The sequence below is a fragment of the Sorex fumeus genome, unplaced genomic scaffold, assembly GCF_029834395.1.
Source record: "Sorex fumeus unplaced genomic scaffold, SorFum_2.1 ptg000039l, whole genome shotgun sequence".
Taxonomy (NCBI): Eukaryota; Metazoa; Chordata; class Mammalia; order Eulipotyphla; family Soricidae; genus Sorex; species Sorex fumeus.
Window position 1 is genome coordinate 1,358,251 of NW_026606096.1, and position 17,034 is coordinate 1,375,284.

Below are 17,034 nucleotides of genomic sequence, written 5' to 3' on the forward strand. Positions count from 1 at the left end.
CCTCCAAGGGCCATCCTGAACATGTCTGCTCCCTGCATAGGCACCATTCAGGGCAGCCCAGGCCTCCACAAGCAATGGCCCACATGCCAAAGCTGCTTCTCCACCTCAGGGCTCTGGCTACTCCTGCCCCTCAAGCCTGTTTGCGCTGAGAGACCCATGTTCCCATTCGGATCACTGTGTGGTCTTTTTATCAGCAGATCCAGTTTCTTTTTATTTTATTTATTATTCTACCGAGAGTATTCGATATGCCAAACACAGTAACAACAAAGTCTCCAGTGGAGACGTTACTGAGCCCACTTGAGCAAATCGACGATCAACGGTAGGGCCTTTACCTTTACCTTTACCTTTAATTTAATTCAATTATTAGTTTGATTTTGCACGGCGGTAGGGCTTTGCCTTGCATGCGGCTGACATGGCCAAGCTGAGTTCGATTCCTCCACCCCTCTCAGAGAGCCCGGCAAGTTACTGAGAGTATCTCGCCCGCATGGCAGAGCCTGGCAAGCTACCCGTGACGTATTCGATATGGATATGCCAAACACAGTAACAACAAGTCTCACAATGGAAACGTTACTGGGCCCGCTCGAGCAAATAGATGAAAACGGGAGGACAGTGCTACAGTGCAGTGCTATCAACTTTTTAATTGAATCACCGCAAGATAGACCCTTCCAAAGCTGTTCATGATTAGATTTCAGTCAAACAGTATTCCAACACCCATCCCTCTACCTGTGTACATTTTCCAGCACCAGTGGAAATTTCCCCAAGTTCCCTCCCATCACCTCCATCCCACCCCCAGCCTGCCCCTAAGGCAAGCTCTCTCTTCTTTTTGGCATTATGGTTTGCAATACAGCTACTGAAAGGTTGTTGTGTGTATCCCTTTATCTCCTTGTAACACTCAGTTTTTGTTTAGTGTGATAATTTCCAGCTATTATTGTCATGTAGGTGGCGACTCAAGTCTCACATCCTCTATCGTATTTACCCTCCACCCAACACACACCTGTGGGAGATTCCAACCATTAACCAGTCCTCCTAGCCCTTGTTTTCCCTAGCATTGGATAGACCCCAGTTTCTTTTTCTTTTTTTAATCTAATCTAATTTAATTTTTTTATAAAGTTGTTCACAATAATTCATTCTATTTAATATTCAAACACCAATCCCACCACCATCGCACCTTCCCACCACCGTATTTTGAATGTTTCCACCCCAAATCCCAAACTGTGCTCCCCAAGGCAAAACCAAAATCATTAATTTTGTATTAATTGTTATGAGTGATCCACCAAAAATGGTCCAATAAAGTTTCCTTAGAGGAAAGTGTGTGAAGATTGTTGTATTTCATCCTGGAGCCATTAAGCACTTGTATAAGAGATTGCTAACATGCTTGTTAAAGGTTGAGCCTTGTGTGCTTATATATATATATATTTTTTTTCCCCTCCCATGAGATTGGTTGCCTTCTACTTTAAACCGCATCAAATGTGGTGTGCTGCTCTTGGTACATCAGTAGTGTGGAGTATGAGAGGTCACGCGGCCCATGAAGAGAGGCTGTGTGTGAGCATGGCAGTGATTGAGTTCTGGAGGTTTTCGGTTGCCAGGGCTCTGTTGGGGTGGGGAGGGGAACTCACCTGCCCCCTACCCCCATGTTAAGGCAGTCTCGTGCTGGGTCTGGAGGCATGAGCTTGGAGATCTCAGTTGCAGGTCCTGCATACCTGGGTTTGTTTGCAGATTCACTCGTGGGTGAGGCTTGTCCGAGTGTGTGGAGAGTAGCTGTGAGCATGGTGGCAGTTGGGTTCTGGAGGTTTTTGGCTGCCAGGGCTCTGTCGGGGTGAGGAGGGAAACTCACATGCCACAGTCAGGGTTGCCCCAGTTAAGACAGCCTGGAGCGGGGTCTGGGGGGCATCTCTGATGCGTATCATTTTCGGACCCCAGTTTCTTGACTGTTTTTTTTTTTTAAATGGAAGGAATGAAGCATGCTAGTGGTGACTAGCGTTCATTTATTTATGGGGGACAGGGATTGGTCCAGACCAGGTGGTGCTCAGGAGTTATTTCTGGCTCTGTGCACAGAATTCACCCCGATGGTGCTCAGAGGCCCATACTCGGTAACAGTGATCTAAACCAGGGTCACAGCTTAACCATAGCTGTGTGCAAGGCAAGTGCCTGGCCTCCTGTACTCTCCAGCCCACTGCCTAAGTGCACAGCATTTTGGTGTATATCTGCCTGACCTCACTGATGCTCCCATTTTACAGATGCAAAAAACAAGTCTTAGAGAAGAGATCTACCCTACTGCTCAGGCAGTGCTTTCTGGAAAATCCTGTGTACTTTCAATTTGACTGATACTATAACTCTAAATACTTACATTGTGAATCAAAGATTTTTAGGTGCTAACAGAAAATAACAAAGTAGATCTAATTTGGTGCTGTGAGACACATCAGGGCTTTGAATGATTTCACAGGCAGCTTGATTGAGTTTTAATTTTTTCATTCTTAATAATAATATTTACTGAATGCTTATGTGGCAAATGCTATAAATTAATTTCTCCTAATAACACCTGGGGTCAAAAGGTGCAAACTTTCAGGCTGCAGAGGTAGTTCAACAGGCTGAGTGCAGGTTTTGCATGCAAGAAGCCTAGGTTTGAGCCCCAATACTGGCCGGGATCCCCAGAAGCCACCCTGAGTTAGGTGCCAGAGGTAGTCCCTGAGCCTGCCAGATGTGGGCCCCCAACCAAAACAGACAAAACCAAAGAGGTGCAAAGTTTCTGTTATAAAAAATAAGAGAGCTGAGGTAGGGTAAAAAAATAAAATAGAATAAAGCGAGATTTCATTGTCATGTATAGTGCTGAGATTGTAGTTGATAATACCATTTGTGTCAAAGTTCCTGTCACAAGAACAAAATCGTAACTGTGTGCAGTGATGGATGTTAGATTTTCTTATTGTGATCATTTTGCAATTCATACAAATATCAAGTAATTATGCTTTATGCCTAAAACTAATTATGTTTGAATATAATATAATGTCAGTTGGGCCGCACCCGGCAGCGCTCAGGGATTACTTCTGGCTCTGTGCTCTGAGATCACTCCTGGCAGGGCTTAGATGACCATACAGGGTGCCAGGAATTGAGCCTACATCAGCTGTGTTCAAGACAAGCACCTTACCCACTCTACTATCTCCTCAATCAGTTATATTTCAATAAAAAAAAATAAGTCAATCACCCAACCTGTGGTAGAAGTGTCTTTTGTTTGTTTGTTTGTTTTTAATGTAAGAGTGCTATTTATTCAGTCATTGGTTAAGCTGATTGAATTGGGCATGAACTCCACATTACGTTTAAGATTTTTTTTTTTTTAGTTTATCTCTGTGAGCTACAGTTACCAAGATTCCCTGTTTGAGTCTCAGGCATACAGTGATTGATCACCCAACCCTCCACCAGTGCACATCTTTTACCACCAATGTTCCCAGTATTCCCCACCCTCTGATCCCTCCCTTTACTGCCTCTATGGCAGGCGATCTCCCCTATACTCTCTTTTGTATTGCTTGTTATGAATAAAGAGGTGGGATTGGAACCCAATTTGGGCCCCCTCGCTGTCAGCAACGCAGAATATCCGCCCTCTAGCACTGTCAAGGCGGGTGGATGCTCTGGGCAAAATGCCCACCTGCTGGCACACAACAGGTGCTTGGAAGTGAATATGATTTTCTTTATGCTGTGGAGTCAGCCACCGCCAGACACTTCCAATATGAGGGTCCAGAGTGGGCTGAGAGCTGTCCTAGGTCCAGGTCTGGACTGCCCAGGGGTCAGTAGTACCTTTCTGGACAGAGTTTATTATTCTCCACATTCTTCCCTTCAGAGGATTTTTCAACCTTCTCCATCCCCTCCTGCCTTTCTATACGAGGTGGGCCAAGCCCAAAGTGGGTCCAGGTCACTAGGTGCTGTCACTGAGACTGGGGGTGGCTGTGCCCTACGGCTTTGCTTGCTCTTTTAAAGTGTGGTTGCCTTTGCAGCATGAGCTGCACAAATTAGGCCCAGACCAGATTACCAGCGTAACATCTATGTAGACAGGTTCCGGACACAAAGTTGAGCTCTGGAACAGTGGGGACCTGTGGGGGCAGCTTTGTGTCCAGGTCCCGCTGTGACACCCTTTCTCCCCATGCCTTTGGACTTGGGCTCTGAGAGTCCACAGTGTTTGGCGAAAGATGGGGCGTTTCCTGCGTGCTCAGGGCGGGACACTAGAGCTGGGGACAGCATAGGCCCTGACACCCTCCTGCTCTCTCAGGGTTCACAGGCGGCAGGGGAGGGGCGGGCAGGTGGGTACAACTCTGGGAAGGTGGTGCCAGCCAGGAATGGTGTGAGCACCGAGGAGCCAGCCCAAAGTGTGCTCGACTAGGACCGCAGAGGGTCTGCTACGGACACTGAGGTTCGGTTTTTCTGTTTTGTTTTTGATTTGGGGGCCACACCCAGCGGTGCTCAGTGCGTCCTCCTGGCTCTGCGCTCAGAAATCACTCCTGGTGGCGCTCGAGTGGGGTGGGGGGAACCCTCTGGGGTCCTGGGGTTACAACCTGGGTTGGCCTTGGGCAAGGCAAGCGCCTTACTCTTTCCCCGAGAGCTCTGCGAATTGGAGCAGGGACTGGACAGGAAGCATCTACAGGCTCTTCCCAGACTCCACCTGCACTACCCACTGTGCCCTGGCCCGAACACTCAGCGTCCAGTTGCAGAAACAGCTGGCCCCGTGCCCGCTCCCCCAGTCCGGGACTTCTTCCACTCCATCCCCGCGCGGGGCCAGGTGCAATCTCCCGCATCTCCAGAGGGTCCTTTGGGGGAGCGCATCTCCTGACCTGCGGGCGGCAGGGAGGACCGGGCGAAAGTGGGCCCCGCCGCCCGTTCCCCTGGGGGGACAGCGCCGGGCCGGCTCCGCCCGCTCCCGCAGGCGCGCGCAGGGAGGGGCGCGGGGGCGCGCACGCAGGCGGCGGGGGCGCGCGGCGCCCGGGCACGCGCAGGGCCGCTGTCTGTCCTAATGCGGCGGCTGGCGGCGAGAGGCGCTGCAGGGGCCGCGGGCCGAGCGGCGGAACGGCAGGCGGGCGGCACGGACAGCGCCCGGCGCCGGGGCCCGAGCCCCCGCAGGTAGGCGAGCCGACCCCCGGGGGCTGGGAGTGGCGGTGGGACCCGGCCGTCCTGGAACCCCCCGTCTGGAGCGACACCGCCTTTTGGTTCCCGCCCTCCTCTGTCTAGCTCCATCCCTGACCTGTCCCCATCCCCCTCCGTCCTCCTCCTGGTCCCTTGCTTTCCTGCACCTGACCCGCCGGAATCCATCTCATTGTCCTCCTTCCCTCCCGCCCAGCCGGCTCCCCTAGTCCCTGCGTGCCCCGACCCCTTTTCCATCTCCTCGGGAGGCAGGCCGCACCCCTCCCCCCGTCCTGCATCCTCAGCGGGTCCCCTTTCCTCTCTGTCCCTGCCTCGTCCTCCAACCCGCCCCTGTACCTCTGTTGAGCTCACACCCCATCTTCGAGTGACCCCATCCCTTCTGGTCACCCTCCGACCCAGGCACTCCCCTCCCTGGACCCCTCCTGTGATCCTATCACACCGCACTGTCTCACTAAGCTCCCCCTTCCCCCCACCCCACCCCCATTTCAGTTCTTCCCTGGTCCTCCCCCACCCCCCTCCTTGCCCAGATCTGTTCCCAGTTGCCTCCTGTGCCCCAGTCCCTCGCCTGAACCCCATCCCTTTTCCTTTGGCTGTCCTGCCTCCCATCACCTTCCCACCTGCCCTTGTGAACCGGCGTGGACCCACTTTGCTTGTCCCGAGCTGCCTTCTCTTGGGGGAGTCCTGGAGGTTCTGAACCCCCCTCCCAGCCCCCTTTCTGAATGTTGGGCCCTGTTCACCTTTCAGTCTGAACCTGAATGTTGGGCCCTGTTTCAGTCTTCAGGGTGAGGAAGACTGGGGTCAGTGTTTCTCTCTGAGGCTCCACCCAGCCAGCCCTCCTAGGTGTTCATGTTTGTTTCCTCTGTGGCCGGGAGAGGGGCTCTGAGCTGGTGGCAGTGGCATGGGGACACAGAAGAGGAAGGGTTTGGGGAACCGGCCTGAGGTGCTGGAGAATTCTGGGCTGTAAGCAAGGCGTCTTCCTCAACCTCTAAGTCAGCACTTTGGCATGAGAGCTCCTGGGAGTGCTGCCCGTGGCCGGACTGAGAGTGGGCAGAATGCTGAATCACCCGCTCTGTGCCCCGTGGCAGCCCCTTGCCTGCCCTGCGCCGGACCTGCCCCGGCTCCCTGTGTGCGGGTGTGCGTGCACACGCGTTGTGTGTGCCGGCCAGAGCAGTGTGTCTGCGGGAGGAGTGGGTGAGTCGGCCCCATCGTCCCTCTGCCTGATTCCGTCCCATCTCCCCTCATGGGGAGCCTGGCTGGGCCCCCGTCAAGTCTCAGCACAGGCAGAGAGGCAAGGCTGTGAGGCCTGCTTGGGCAGAAGTGATGGTTTGGATGGACCAGAGGCCCAAAGGTTCGGAACCGGCGGAACTTAGGCCCTAAGTCGGAGAAGCCTAGGGAAACGCTTGGCGTGTGTCCCCTGGGAAAGGGCTGTACCAGCTGTGCGAGCCTGGGAGGAGCCAAAGGAGACAGAGACTGGTCCTCTCTCTGGTCCAGAGCGCTAGGGCCTGGTGGAGGCACAGAACCGGGCTGGGAGCTGGACAGGGAGGGCCCTGTTCCGTCTGCTACCTTCTACCTTTTGTCTTGCTGGAGCCTGTGATGCTGAAGGAGGCCTTCCTTCCCCCTTTCCTTTGGATTCAACTGAAGGGGCGTGTGTGTGCGCGCGCGCGTGCATGCGTGTGTGTGTGTGTGTGTGTGTGTGTGTGTGTGTGTGTGTGTGTAGAGAAAGAGAATAACACACACTGGGACAGAGACTCGTGCCGCACATTGTGTTTGCTCCGTGAACCAGGGACAAGGTCCTCCGCAGAAACCGGAGGCTGAAATTGGAGGTGGAGGCTCCTAGGAGCTGGATTCTGTCCCTTCCCAGCCTGCTCTCCACTCTCGACTTCCGGGTGTTGAATGTTTGCACTCATGAGGCTTGCAGGCTGGGGGTGCGGTGGGGGGATCTGCAAGGGTGCTCCCCCTCCTCCTCTTTGTCCCCCTCCAGCCTCCCCTGGCATTTCCTGGCGGAGAGTTGTCTTCACCTGGGGCTGAGGCGGCTGCTGATTGGACTGAGGTTCTGACGTTGAGATGCTTGATTGGGGCTCGGGGTGAGTGGGGGACTGTGATCGTCCGGTGCAGCCGCTCTTGACTCTGCGTGGCAAAGATCACCCTTTGGGCTCTTGTTTGACATCACAAAGGTGCCACAGATAAGCGGAGGGCCCCAAACGAGGAGCAGCGAGGAGCGCCAGCTCCTCATTGTCCCCCGGTGGGGAGCTGTCCCCCTCCCGTTCTTCCTGGCTCACTTGGAGCAAGCAGGTGGCTGGCACCTGAGGGGGCTATTGTCTGGCTTTGGATTTCTGGGTGGGGGGGGGGCTTGTTCCAAGGAGGGATGGAAGGACCGGCTCCCAAGGTTTCTGTGTGCTGGCCTGAGAAGCGGTTCTCTGGGCACCACCCCCCCTTCTCTGAGATATCCAGGTGCAGGGAGACGGGTGCCGGCACCTTGTCTTCGGATAAAGGAGCTCGCGGCACTTGGGCCATGCTGCTTGGTCTCCATCTGTCTGCCTGGGGAGTGACAGGAACAGAAGGTGGTTCCTGCTTATTCATTGAACAAATGCAGCTTAAACCACCCAGTGCTCCCCTGGGTGCTGGGATCCAAGAGCCAAGAAGTAAGGTCAGAGTTGCCCTGTTAAAGTCAGGAGAGGCAAGGAAGCTCTTTGCCAGAGGCCAGTGGCTAGTCTTAGGGTCTGCACCTTTGTGGACAGCAGGGTGGTCCTGTCCTGAATAGCAGTAGAACAGGGTTGGGTGGAGAGAGACGTAAGAGATGCATGGAGGTTTGCAACCGGAGAGGGGGGCTGGAGCCCCTGAGTGCTGCTTCAGCCCGAGAGGGGTCTCAGAAAGCTGAGGACACGCTCCAGACTCCCCAGTCCTGTCACTGAATCCTGTGGACTTCGGGAGCCACTTGTGGCCAGGATGTGCCTAGAATGGGCCTGGGAGTGAGGGCAAAGGGCCAGCAAGTATGGGCTCTGGTCTGGGCGCAGAAGCAGCCTGTGTGGAAACCTCACGAGCTCCAGGATGGGGAGCAGGAGATGCTCTGAAGGACACACCTGAACACAGCTCACCAAGAACAGCCCTCAAAGAAGTGGGCAAGAGCCTGGGGGTGGAGGCGCCCCCATCTGCCTGCAGGGCCCCTTTCTCCTTAGACTGCTCAGGTCTTTCTTCATCTCAGGGGCTCGTCCCAGCCTTGATATAAATCCCAGACTCTGCTAGGTCTTGGGTATGGAAACTGACTCAAAGAGAAAGAAATAAAAGCCAGTTAAAGTTTGACCACTTGATCACTTGACTTCCCGTTACTCATGGATTTGCTTGAGTGGGCACCAGTAACGTCTCCATTTGTCCCTGTTGCATGCTAGTGTCGCCAGCAAGTGTAGTAAATACAATGGGTCTCAGTTAAAGTTTAGGACAAGAAATAGTGTGACAGGGCTGAAGCAATAGTACAGCGGGTAAGGTGTTTGCCTTGCACGTGGCTGACCTGGGTTCAATCTGTAGGGTCCCCTGAGCACCTCCAGGAGTAATTCCTGAGTGCAGAGTCAGGAGTTGGCCCTGAGCATTGCTGGGTGTGACTCAAAAAAGCAGAGAAAGGAAGGAAGGAAGGAAGGAAGGAAGGAAGGAAGGAAGGAAGGAAGGAAGGGATGGATGAAAGAAAGGAGTGAAAGAAAGGAAAGGAAGGAAGGAGTGAAAGGAAGGAAGGAAGGAAGGAAGAAAGAAAGAAAGGAAGGAAGGAAGGAAGGAAGGAAGGAAGGAAGGAAGAAAGAAAGAAAGAAAGAAAGAAAGAAGTAGTGTGACAGAGTTAAAATGGGTTCCTGGTAGTGGGAGAGCATGACAGTCAGCACCAAGCTGTTCACATAGACCCCTGCCTTGGTAGAGCTGTGGCTGTCAGACTCTTGAACATTAATTGGGGCCTGGCTTCAAGGGCAGCAGGACCTGGTCTCTGAGACCACAGGGGTGGATCTGGGAGCAAACAGCAGCCATTCTGCAGTTTGTGCCAGTTTAACTCTGCTCCTTTCTGTAGGCCTTGAAGCAAGCCAGGAAAGATAAAGGTGGCCTAACCTAATAGACCAGAATGTTAGTTGCACTATACTTGATATGCATTGGTTCCCTTAGTCTTCATAAGGGCTTGAAGAGAAACATAGTTAGGACCCTGGTTTAGAGATAAGCAAACAGATTCAGAATGATGATTTGTTTCAGAGCAGGTGCGTGACAGAGCTCCAATATAAATCTGTATCTGTTTGACGTTGTGTAGGAGAGGAGGCAGGCACTTCTCCTATGTGACCTACTGACTTCCTCCTCCCTTGGGGAAAGATAAGAATTGAGAGCTTAATCCACTTGCAGAAGGTTCTCTAGGAAAAGCTGTTAAAATGGCTTTGCTCCCGAGCATCTTTGCATTCTTACTGGGAAGGCACAGATACGCTCATTGCTAAGGCACATGACTGTGTGCATAAAGACCTGGGTTCTTGCCAGGCACCAGCCAAAACAAAGAAACCTAGAAATCCTGCCTTCAAGCAGGGGAAATGGGATGGAAACATGTGAAACTCCTTGGGACTAAATACAAGACTATAGAAGTAAGCCTTCCTTGGTGCAGATTCTGGATAGTACAATTTCAGAGGACATGGGAGTGCAAATTGGCTCAATCATTTGGGGGAAAACCCCGCAGAGCTTCCTCAGAAGGGAAAGCTAGAACCCCCAGGGGCCCCAGCAATCACACTTTCTTGTCCATTTGAAGAACTGTGAAAAGATCAACACAAAAAGCTATACCCACCCGGTGTTTGTGGCAGGGCAGTTTACAGTAGCTAAAACATGGACACAGCCAGGGCCCCATCAGCAGGTGACTGGACAAGGATGCTGTGGTTCATGGATACTGTGGAATACTGGTCAGCCATAAAGAAGATGTAAAGGACACGTATTGGTCTGTTGGACTGATGTGTGCAGTATAAGGCTATACAATGGGAAAAGAGACAAAGCAAATTAGACAAAACCAAAGGATGTTGATAATAGAGTTAAGGATACCTGAGGGAGGGCTGGAGAGATAATACTGCACTAGGGTTTTTGATCTCCAGCATCCCATATTGTTCCCTGAGCCTACCAGGAGTGATCCCTGAGCACAGAGCCAGGAGTAAGTCCTGAGCACCATTGGGTGTGGCTCAGTCCCCCCAACCCCCCCCAATAACACCCCAAACCAAACCAAAACCAAAGAATACCTAAGAGAAGAAGAGAGGGTAAGTGGAGTGAGTGAGGGACAGACAGTAGAAAAATTACTTAAAAACACTTGGCCTTTTGATTAAGATCAAGTGTAGTAAAAATTACTTAAAACTTAAAAATTACTTAAAATTACAATAAAAATTACTTAAAATATTAAAATAAAATGCCTTAATATTTCCTCTGAGATCACAAGTTTAAAGAAATTACTTATTCATTAGTTTATTTTGATTTTGGGGCCTCACATGGCAGTGCTCAGGACTTACTCAGGAGTTGCTCTGCTGGTACTTGGGGGACCATATGGGATGCTGGGGATTGAACCGGCTCAGCCTCGTGCAAGGCAAGCACCCTACCCGCTGTACCATCGCTCTGAAAAGGACTCCCAAGAAATTGAGGGTCAAATGTTTCATTTCCAGCCCAGCAGCAGCAGCCCTTAAATGTTTCCCTCTGATCCGAAAAGTTTTTTCAGGACTGTCTCGTTGTCTCAGAACCTGCTTCTCTGGAATTTCTGTCATTGATGCATTTCCTCTCTGAGAACCACAGGGAAAGTTGGAGAGCCTGGGGGTGGTCCAGCCCCAGCTGCCCCATCATCTGCCTTTTCCTCCTTCACCTGCTCCGCCTCACCCCGCCCCCCGAACAGCCCCTGGCAGTCTCTCTCCCCATCTTTATGATGCTAATTGTGTTGTTAATTTTTCTGAGATGCTGAAAGAAAGCCCCAATCTGTTCTAATGAATTTAATTAGAGAGGGGCTTGGAGGCCCTCCGAACCTCTTACCAGGATCACTGTAAACAGAATTAAGGAGATAAACAGCCACTCCGGGTAAGAAGAAGCTGGGGCTGGAGGGAGGATTTCTGACAGAATCCTTAAAGGGGGGGGGGCGCGCTTAAAGCGGGGGGGGGGGGCGCGCTTTGGTAACCAGGTTGGAGGTAAGCTTGACTGTGGGGGATCCCCTTGAGCTGTTTCCACCCGCCCCACTCAGCCCCGTATTGTCAGCTTCGTGCTCAATTCCATTCTGGTTGGGAACTGAGGTCTTGTCATACTTGTCACCCTCACTAGACATTAATTGAGCATCTGCTCTGTCCTGAGCTGGGCGGAGACTTCTGACACCTTGTCTCTGCCCTCCGGAGATAAAAAAAACACATGTTCAAGTAGGAGAAAAGTATTGTTAATTCTCAACAACGGGAGGGCTGGTAAGAGTTTGTCTTGGGCTTGGGTTATGGGAAAAGACCATAAAGCAAGAGGAAGACTTGCAGACTTGGTCCTCGTGGGCAAGAGGATGAGGAAAGACAGAGGCAGCAGGGCGGAGGGAATCTTTGAGTTCTGAGAAATAGTAGAGATAGGTGATCAGAGCATGTATTTAATTGGTGAAGAATCTGTCTGGAAATCACAGGAAAACCCAAATGTCACATCTTCCTTTGCACCTGTCCTCTGTTTCTGCTGGGGTCTGCCCGTGTCTCTTTGAGCTCAAAGGATGACCAACTTGACGAAGGGCCTTGGGGCCAGAGGTTTCCGGGCCTTTGTGTTGAGTTTGCACTGCTGGGTCCAGTGTAGGCCAACTGGGATGGATGGACCAGAAGCTAAGTTTTGTTCTCGGATCTTGTGACTTTCTGGAATGAGAGTGAAAGGCTGGCAGAGTCATCCTGAGGACCTTTCCCGGTGAGGAGAATGCCCCCGTTCTGTTTACTGATGCTGGCCAATTTGCTTTGGCAGCTGCAAGTATTCAGAACAGTCTTCTAATTGTAGGGTCAGTAAGTTCTGTAACTTGTCTTGTATTACCGAGAGTTCTCTGATGTGGACATGCGAATGTGTGTTCGCGTGTGCATGGTGCCAATGTTAGTGAAATATTCTAGAATTTCAGGCTACATTCTGGATGCTAATCACTTGTTATGATACAAAGCTATGGGTATGTTAAAAATTGTTAATCATTTTAGGACTTTGATTTCTCTAAGTGCAAAAGGGGTCTTCCTGTGTCATCATTCTGACAGCTTATTGTGTATAGATCCATAAGTCAAATGGATCTATTTTTATTGGTCTATTTGTTTCTTGGAGAATACAATTTTTGTTGTTGTAATTTTTGGTGGCAGCATCCACTGTGCTTAAGGACTCTTGCTCTGTACTCAGGAATCACCCCTGGAATGGCTTGGGCACCATATGTGGTATTGGGGATTGAACCTAGGTCAGCTACATACAAGATGCCTCACCTGCTGTACAGTTTTTCTGGCCCAGGAGACATAAACACTTGCAGATATAATGAGAAAATATAACCCAGCACTTTGACAGAAAGTATAATTTGTGTGTGTGTGTGTGTGTGTGTGTGTGTGTTTTGGTGGGGGGGGCACACCTGGTGGTGCTCAAGAGTTTTCTCCTGGCTATGTGCTCAGTACCACCCCCTGACAAGGCCCTGGGAACTTCATGGGATACTAGAGATTGAACCCAGGTTAGCTGTGTGTAGGGCAAACTCTCTGCCCACTGTATTACTGCTTCAACCTGAAAAGTATAATTTTACCTACAATTTTAAGTCATTGTTCCTCCTCCGTGGAACCTCTTGACTTGTGAGACTAACCAGAGTTTAATTGGTGACACCATCAAGGATTGTGGGTTTTTTTCTTCATTTTTAAAAAAATTTTCCCTAGTCTTTCTGTCCAGGCAGTGCTGTCAGCTGTGACTGGCTTCTTCTCCATGTCTGGATGAGGGACATTGTTCTGACTGTTAGGGCTTTTTCCACGTGTTGGAGGTGACCTATTCTTTATGAAGGAAAATGCCTTTGAGGCCACAGGCAATTTTCCTTTGCTGACGTAGGTAGGGACAGAAACTAGATCTCTTCCTGATCATCATCATTCACTTAGTGGAACTGAAACCTTCATTACTCAGGTTGGGAGCTAGCTCAGGGTTCTTGGTCTGACCTGGATCCTGGACTCTGACCTCAATTGTTTTTTACATAACATTGATTTCATTGGCAGTTAATCTTTGCAGCCTGTGTTTTATATATAGCACACTTCTAAGTGGCAGTGTGATTTGAGAGAATCCCTGACTCCCAGACTGTTGGAGATGGTTTAGTCCAATATCTGTGGTTTACCAAGATCAAGAAACTGAGACTTACTTGTGACTACGAGGCTGTTCCATTCACTGGCCTTCCAGGAACTTTGAAAGCTACATGTGAACCTAGTAATTATATAAAATGGTATGTAATTAAGTTCCCTTAAAGCAGGAGCTAATCTAGAAGTGCTGGAATGTCAGGGAAGAGAGGGAATCAGTGTAAATTAATCTGTCCTGTGGAAGGCTTTAAGGAAGAGCCGGCTGCAGGAATGGTGTGATCAGACATGGAATTGGCTAGATTGGAACCTACATGGGAGCTATAGTGGGTGAGACCAGCAGGAACCAGAATTCACAGACTCTTGACTCTGGCTGAGGAGGTGGCATTTAGGAGTGTGAAAGTTCCCTAGCTGGGCTTGCTCTTGCTCTGAAGAGAAGGTGGGCAGGGGAAATCCCAGTACAGCCATCTAGCGGTGTATGGATGTTGGGTGCTTTTTTGGGGGAAGTGGGTGCTGAAACATTTTTTCTTGGCCTGCTAAATTGGAGCTTGTGGCTGTCCAGGGTGCTGATCTGCTCTTTGCAAGATTTTTGTCTCTTAGTGATGTCTGGGAATTCTTAGAACCACCCAAAGAGACCAGGAAACGATGCTGGCTAGACTAGCTGGCACGTGGGCTCTCTGGCAGCAAACTGGTTTAAGCATCTGACTTCACAGTCCTTGTGATGAAAGAAAAAATATGGGTCTGGGAAGCAAGTAATGGCCTTCTTAGGAGGAGACCATGAGAGTGCACATATGGATGTTAAACCGACTGGAGTTGTAGCCCATACGGTTGGCCTTCGAGTCTTTGTACTTATATGAGAATTCCAGTACATTTCTGCCTTCATTGTGAGCAATGCAGTTCTTCAGCTACACATTTCGGAGTACCTACCTCACACCCCTGCCTGCAGACACAGAGCACTGGAGCTTTTCAGAAGACTCATTACTTCGAAAGAAACATCTCAGGGCTTGACATTAGTGCTGTTTAGTCATGCTTCTTGTGACTATGGGCGTTTCCTCTGGGAGACATCCAGCATAGGGGCCACAGGTAACTACTGAAATGCAGTGAATGTGACTGAGAGTTAAATGATCTTTGATATAAGCACTCGCGTATGGCTGGTGGTTACTGTGTTGAACTGCACCTAACCCTAGCGTCTGAACCCTGTCCTTTGTCACAGACACCTCCCTATTGGTCCTTTTCCTGGAACCTCTGGGAATGAGACTGGACTTGAGTGGAGCCAGGTGTCTTGCCAGGGAAGACCTCCCATGTTGAGTCTGGACTGAGAGTCTGCTACTGGTTTGGGGTTTCCCCAACTTTTCAGTGGCAGTGAGTTCTGCACGACGGGTTGCTGTGGTTTTCCTGACAGGGGCCAAGAGGAGAGTAGGCCCCTGGACAGGTCCCTCAGACCTGCGCTGGTAAGTAATGTAGCTGTGCAGTCAGGCAAACAAACTGACCGGGCAGCAGCTGATGCCTGGTTGGGTTGAGGTTTGTGAGTATACACCCCGAGAGAGGGGCCTGGTGTCCTACCCCTGGGCATCTTGACACTCTGTCTGCTGTGTGGACACAGTCCGGGATGGCAGTGTGGAGTAGCTTAAAAAGCCAATCATGGGCCAGAAGATGGCCCAAAGGGCTGGGCTGTGTGATTTTCACGCAGGAGCTACAGTCTCCGATATGGTCCCCCCGTACACCAACCGTGAATAATGCCCGGGTACTTCCAGGAGTAGCCAAAAACAAGCAAAGGGCTAGAGCAATGGTACAGCAGGTAAAGAGCTTGCCTTGCACACAGTCAACCCAGGTTCGATCCCCTGTACCTCATACGGTTCCCCTGTGCACTGCCAGGAGTAATTCCCGAGTGTAGAGTAATCCCTGAGCATTGCCAGGTGTGGCACAGGACCAAAACAAACAAACAAAACAAGCAGAAAGAAACCCAAACAAGCAAAATAATTTTAAATGCCCATTGATGGCGAGTAATACCAGTCTATCAAAAGCCTGGGGCAGAAACTCCCACTGTGCTCGCCCACCTTCTTGCAGACTCTGGTCTCAAGCTCCCAGGGCCTAAATCTTGCTCCTTCACTCAGAGTGCGGCTTCCCACAGGCTGGCCTGACAGTCTTCCCGCTTCCTGCCCTGGCCTCTTTGTGCTGCCTTCGGGCCTCAGTGAGTGTCTTTGTTAGCCCACAGCGATGGCCTCAGCGCTGGGGAGTTGTGTGCACAGAACACAAGCACTATTTAGTGAGCTGCTGGCCCTGGCGGGAGTCTCTGTGCTTGGTACTCCGGGCAGTGACAAAGGAGGGGCGGCGAGGGCCTCCCCCACCCGAGGGGCAGCCAAGGCCGCACGTGTGGACACACACACGCAGGCACAAGTGGGGGTGCGGGGAGGAGCTGGGCGCTGTGTGCGTGTCTCTGTGTGGCCTGTCGTGAGGATTCCCTCAGCCTGGCTGGTACCAGCCACCTCCGGGCCCACATGACTGCGCCTTGGGGGTGAGGCTGCTGGCCGCCTCAGGGCCCAGCTGAGGCCAGGCTGTCCTGAGTGTCCCCTTCCAGGGCGGGTCGGGGGGGGGCACCCAGAGAGGACAAGACAAGAAAACCCTTTTTCTTTTGGTCTCTCATGTGGTGACAGGATCTTGCTCCTGGGCTACCTCCTAGTCACAGAGGGGAGTGTGGGGACTCCAGAAACTCTGTTGGGGGGGCTGGAGCAGATAGTACATCAGGTAGGGTGTTTGTCTTGAATGTCACCGACCCGGGTTCCATTCCCAGCATCCCATATGATCCTCCAGGCACCACCAGGAGTAATTCCTGAATGCAGAGCCAGGAGTAGCCCCTGAGTATCGCTGGGTGTGACCCAGGTGGGTGGAGGACTCCTAAACAATGCTCAGTGTGGGGTCCAGGATCATTCCCAAAGATACTTGGCTAACTGGACCGGATGGGTTCAAGCTTGGGCCTCGCAGCATGACTGCTTGGGGCCAGTGGTATTGGGTGCCAGCAGGGTTAACTGGTTGAGTGTGAATCTGAGAGTCCTTGGGGGGGAGGGGGGCATCTGGTGCTAGGGATCAAACTCAGGGCTTTATGCATGCCAGGCGTGCCCAAACCTCCTGCAACTCTGGTTGCGAGACCGGGATGCAGGCCAGGCACAGTTCTGTGTGGGGACTGAGGGGAGCAGGATTGGTGCCGTGGTTCAGCTCTCACTGAGCCCAGGGCTAGGCTCTGCCCCGAGGGGAGCAGCTGGGCTGGGGAAGGGCCCCTCGGGCTGACTCTGGGAGGGAGCTTGCCCTTTCGTGCCCCCTGCCTGCACGTCTGCCACCTGGGCTCCAGCTTAAAGCGTATAGACAGAGTCCGGAGGGTGCACTGGGCCTGAGCATCTGCATCGTTTAACCAGCTCCCAGGAAATGCGGATCCCGCCACCAGTCTGCAAACCACTCAGGCTGGCGAGGCCCTGCCTGTGGGTTATCCACCCTGGCACTCATCACCCTCTCTGGGGAGAAAGAAACTGTTGATGCTGCATCCTGACTACATTGCAGTCTCTGCAATGTAGTTGGACCTAGGACTCGGATGCTGAAAAGGCCTTGCAGGAGATTGGGCTTCAGGGCTGCCGATGGCAGCGCCTGGCTCTCGGGGAAG

The 17,034-nt window shown here is 51.7% G+C and overlaps 1 protein-coding gene across 14 annotated transcripts in view; it reads left to right on the forward strand.

Moving 5' to 3' along the window:
• The first annotated feature begins 4,951 nt into the window (after positions 1–4,951).
• The window catches only part of NFASC (neurofascin), a 174,727-nt gene continuing 162,644 nt past the window's right edge, over positions 4,952–17,034 (forward strand). For all 14 annotated transcript variants that reach the window (XM_056118921.1, XM_056118929.1, XM_056118930.1 and 11 more), the window contains exon 1: positions 4,952–5,100. In XM_056118921.1, coding sequence (XP_055974896.1) covers positions 4,994–5,100 — 107 coding nt within the window. In that variant the 5' untranslated portion in view covers positions 4,952–4,993. The remainder of the gene's footprint in view (positions 5,101–17,034) is intronic.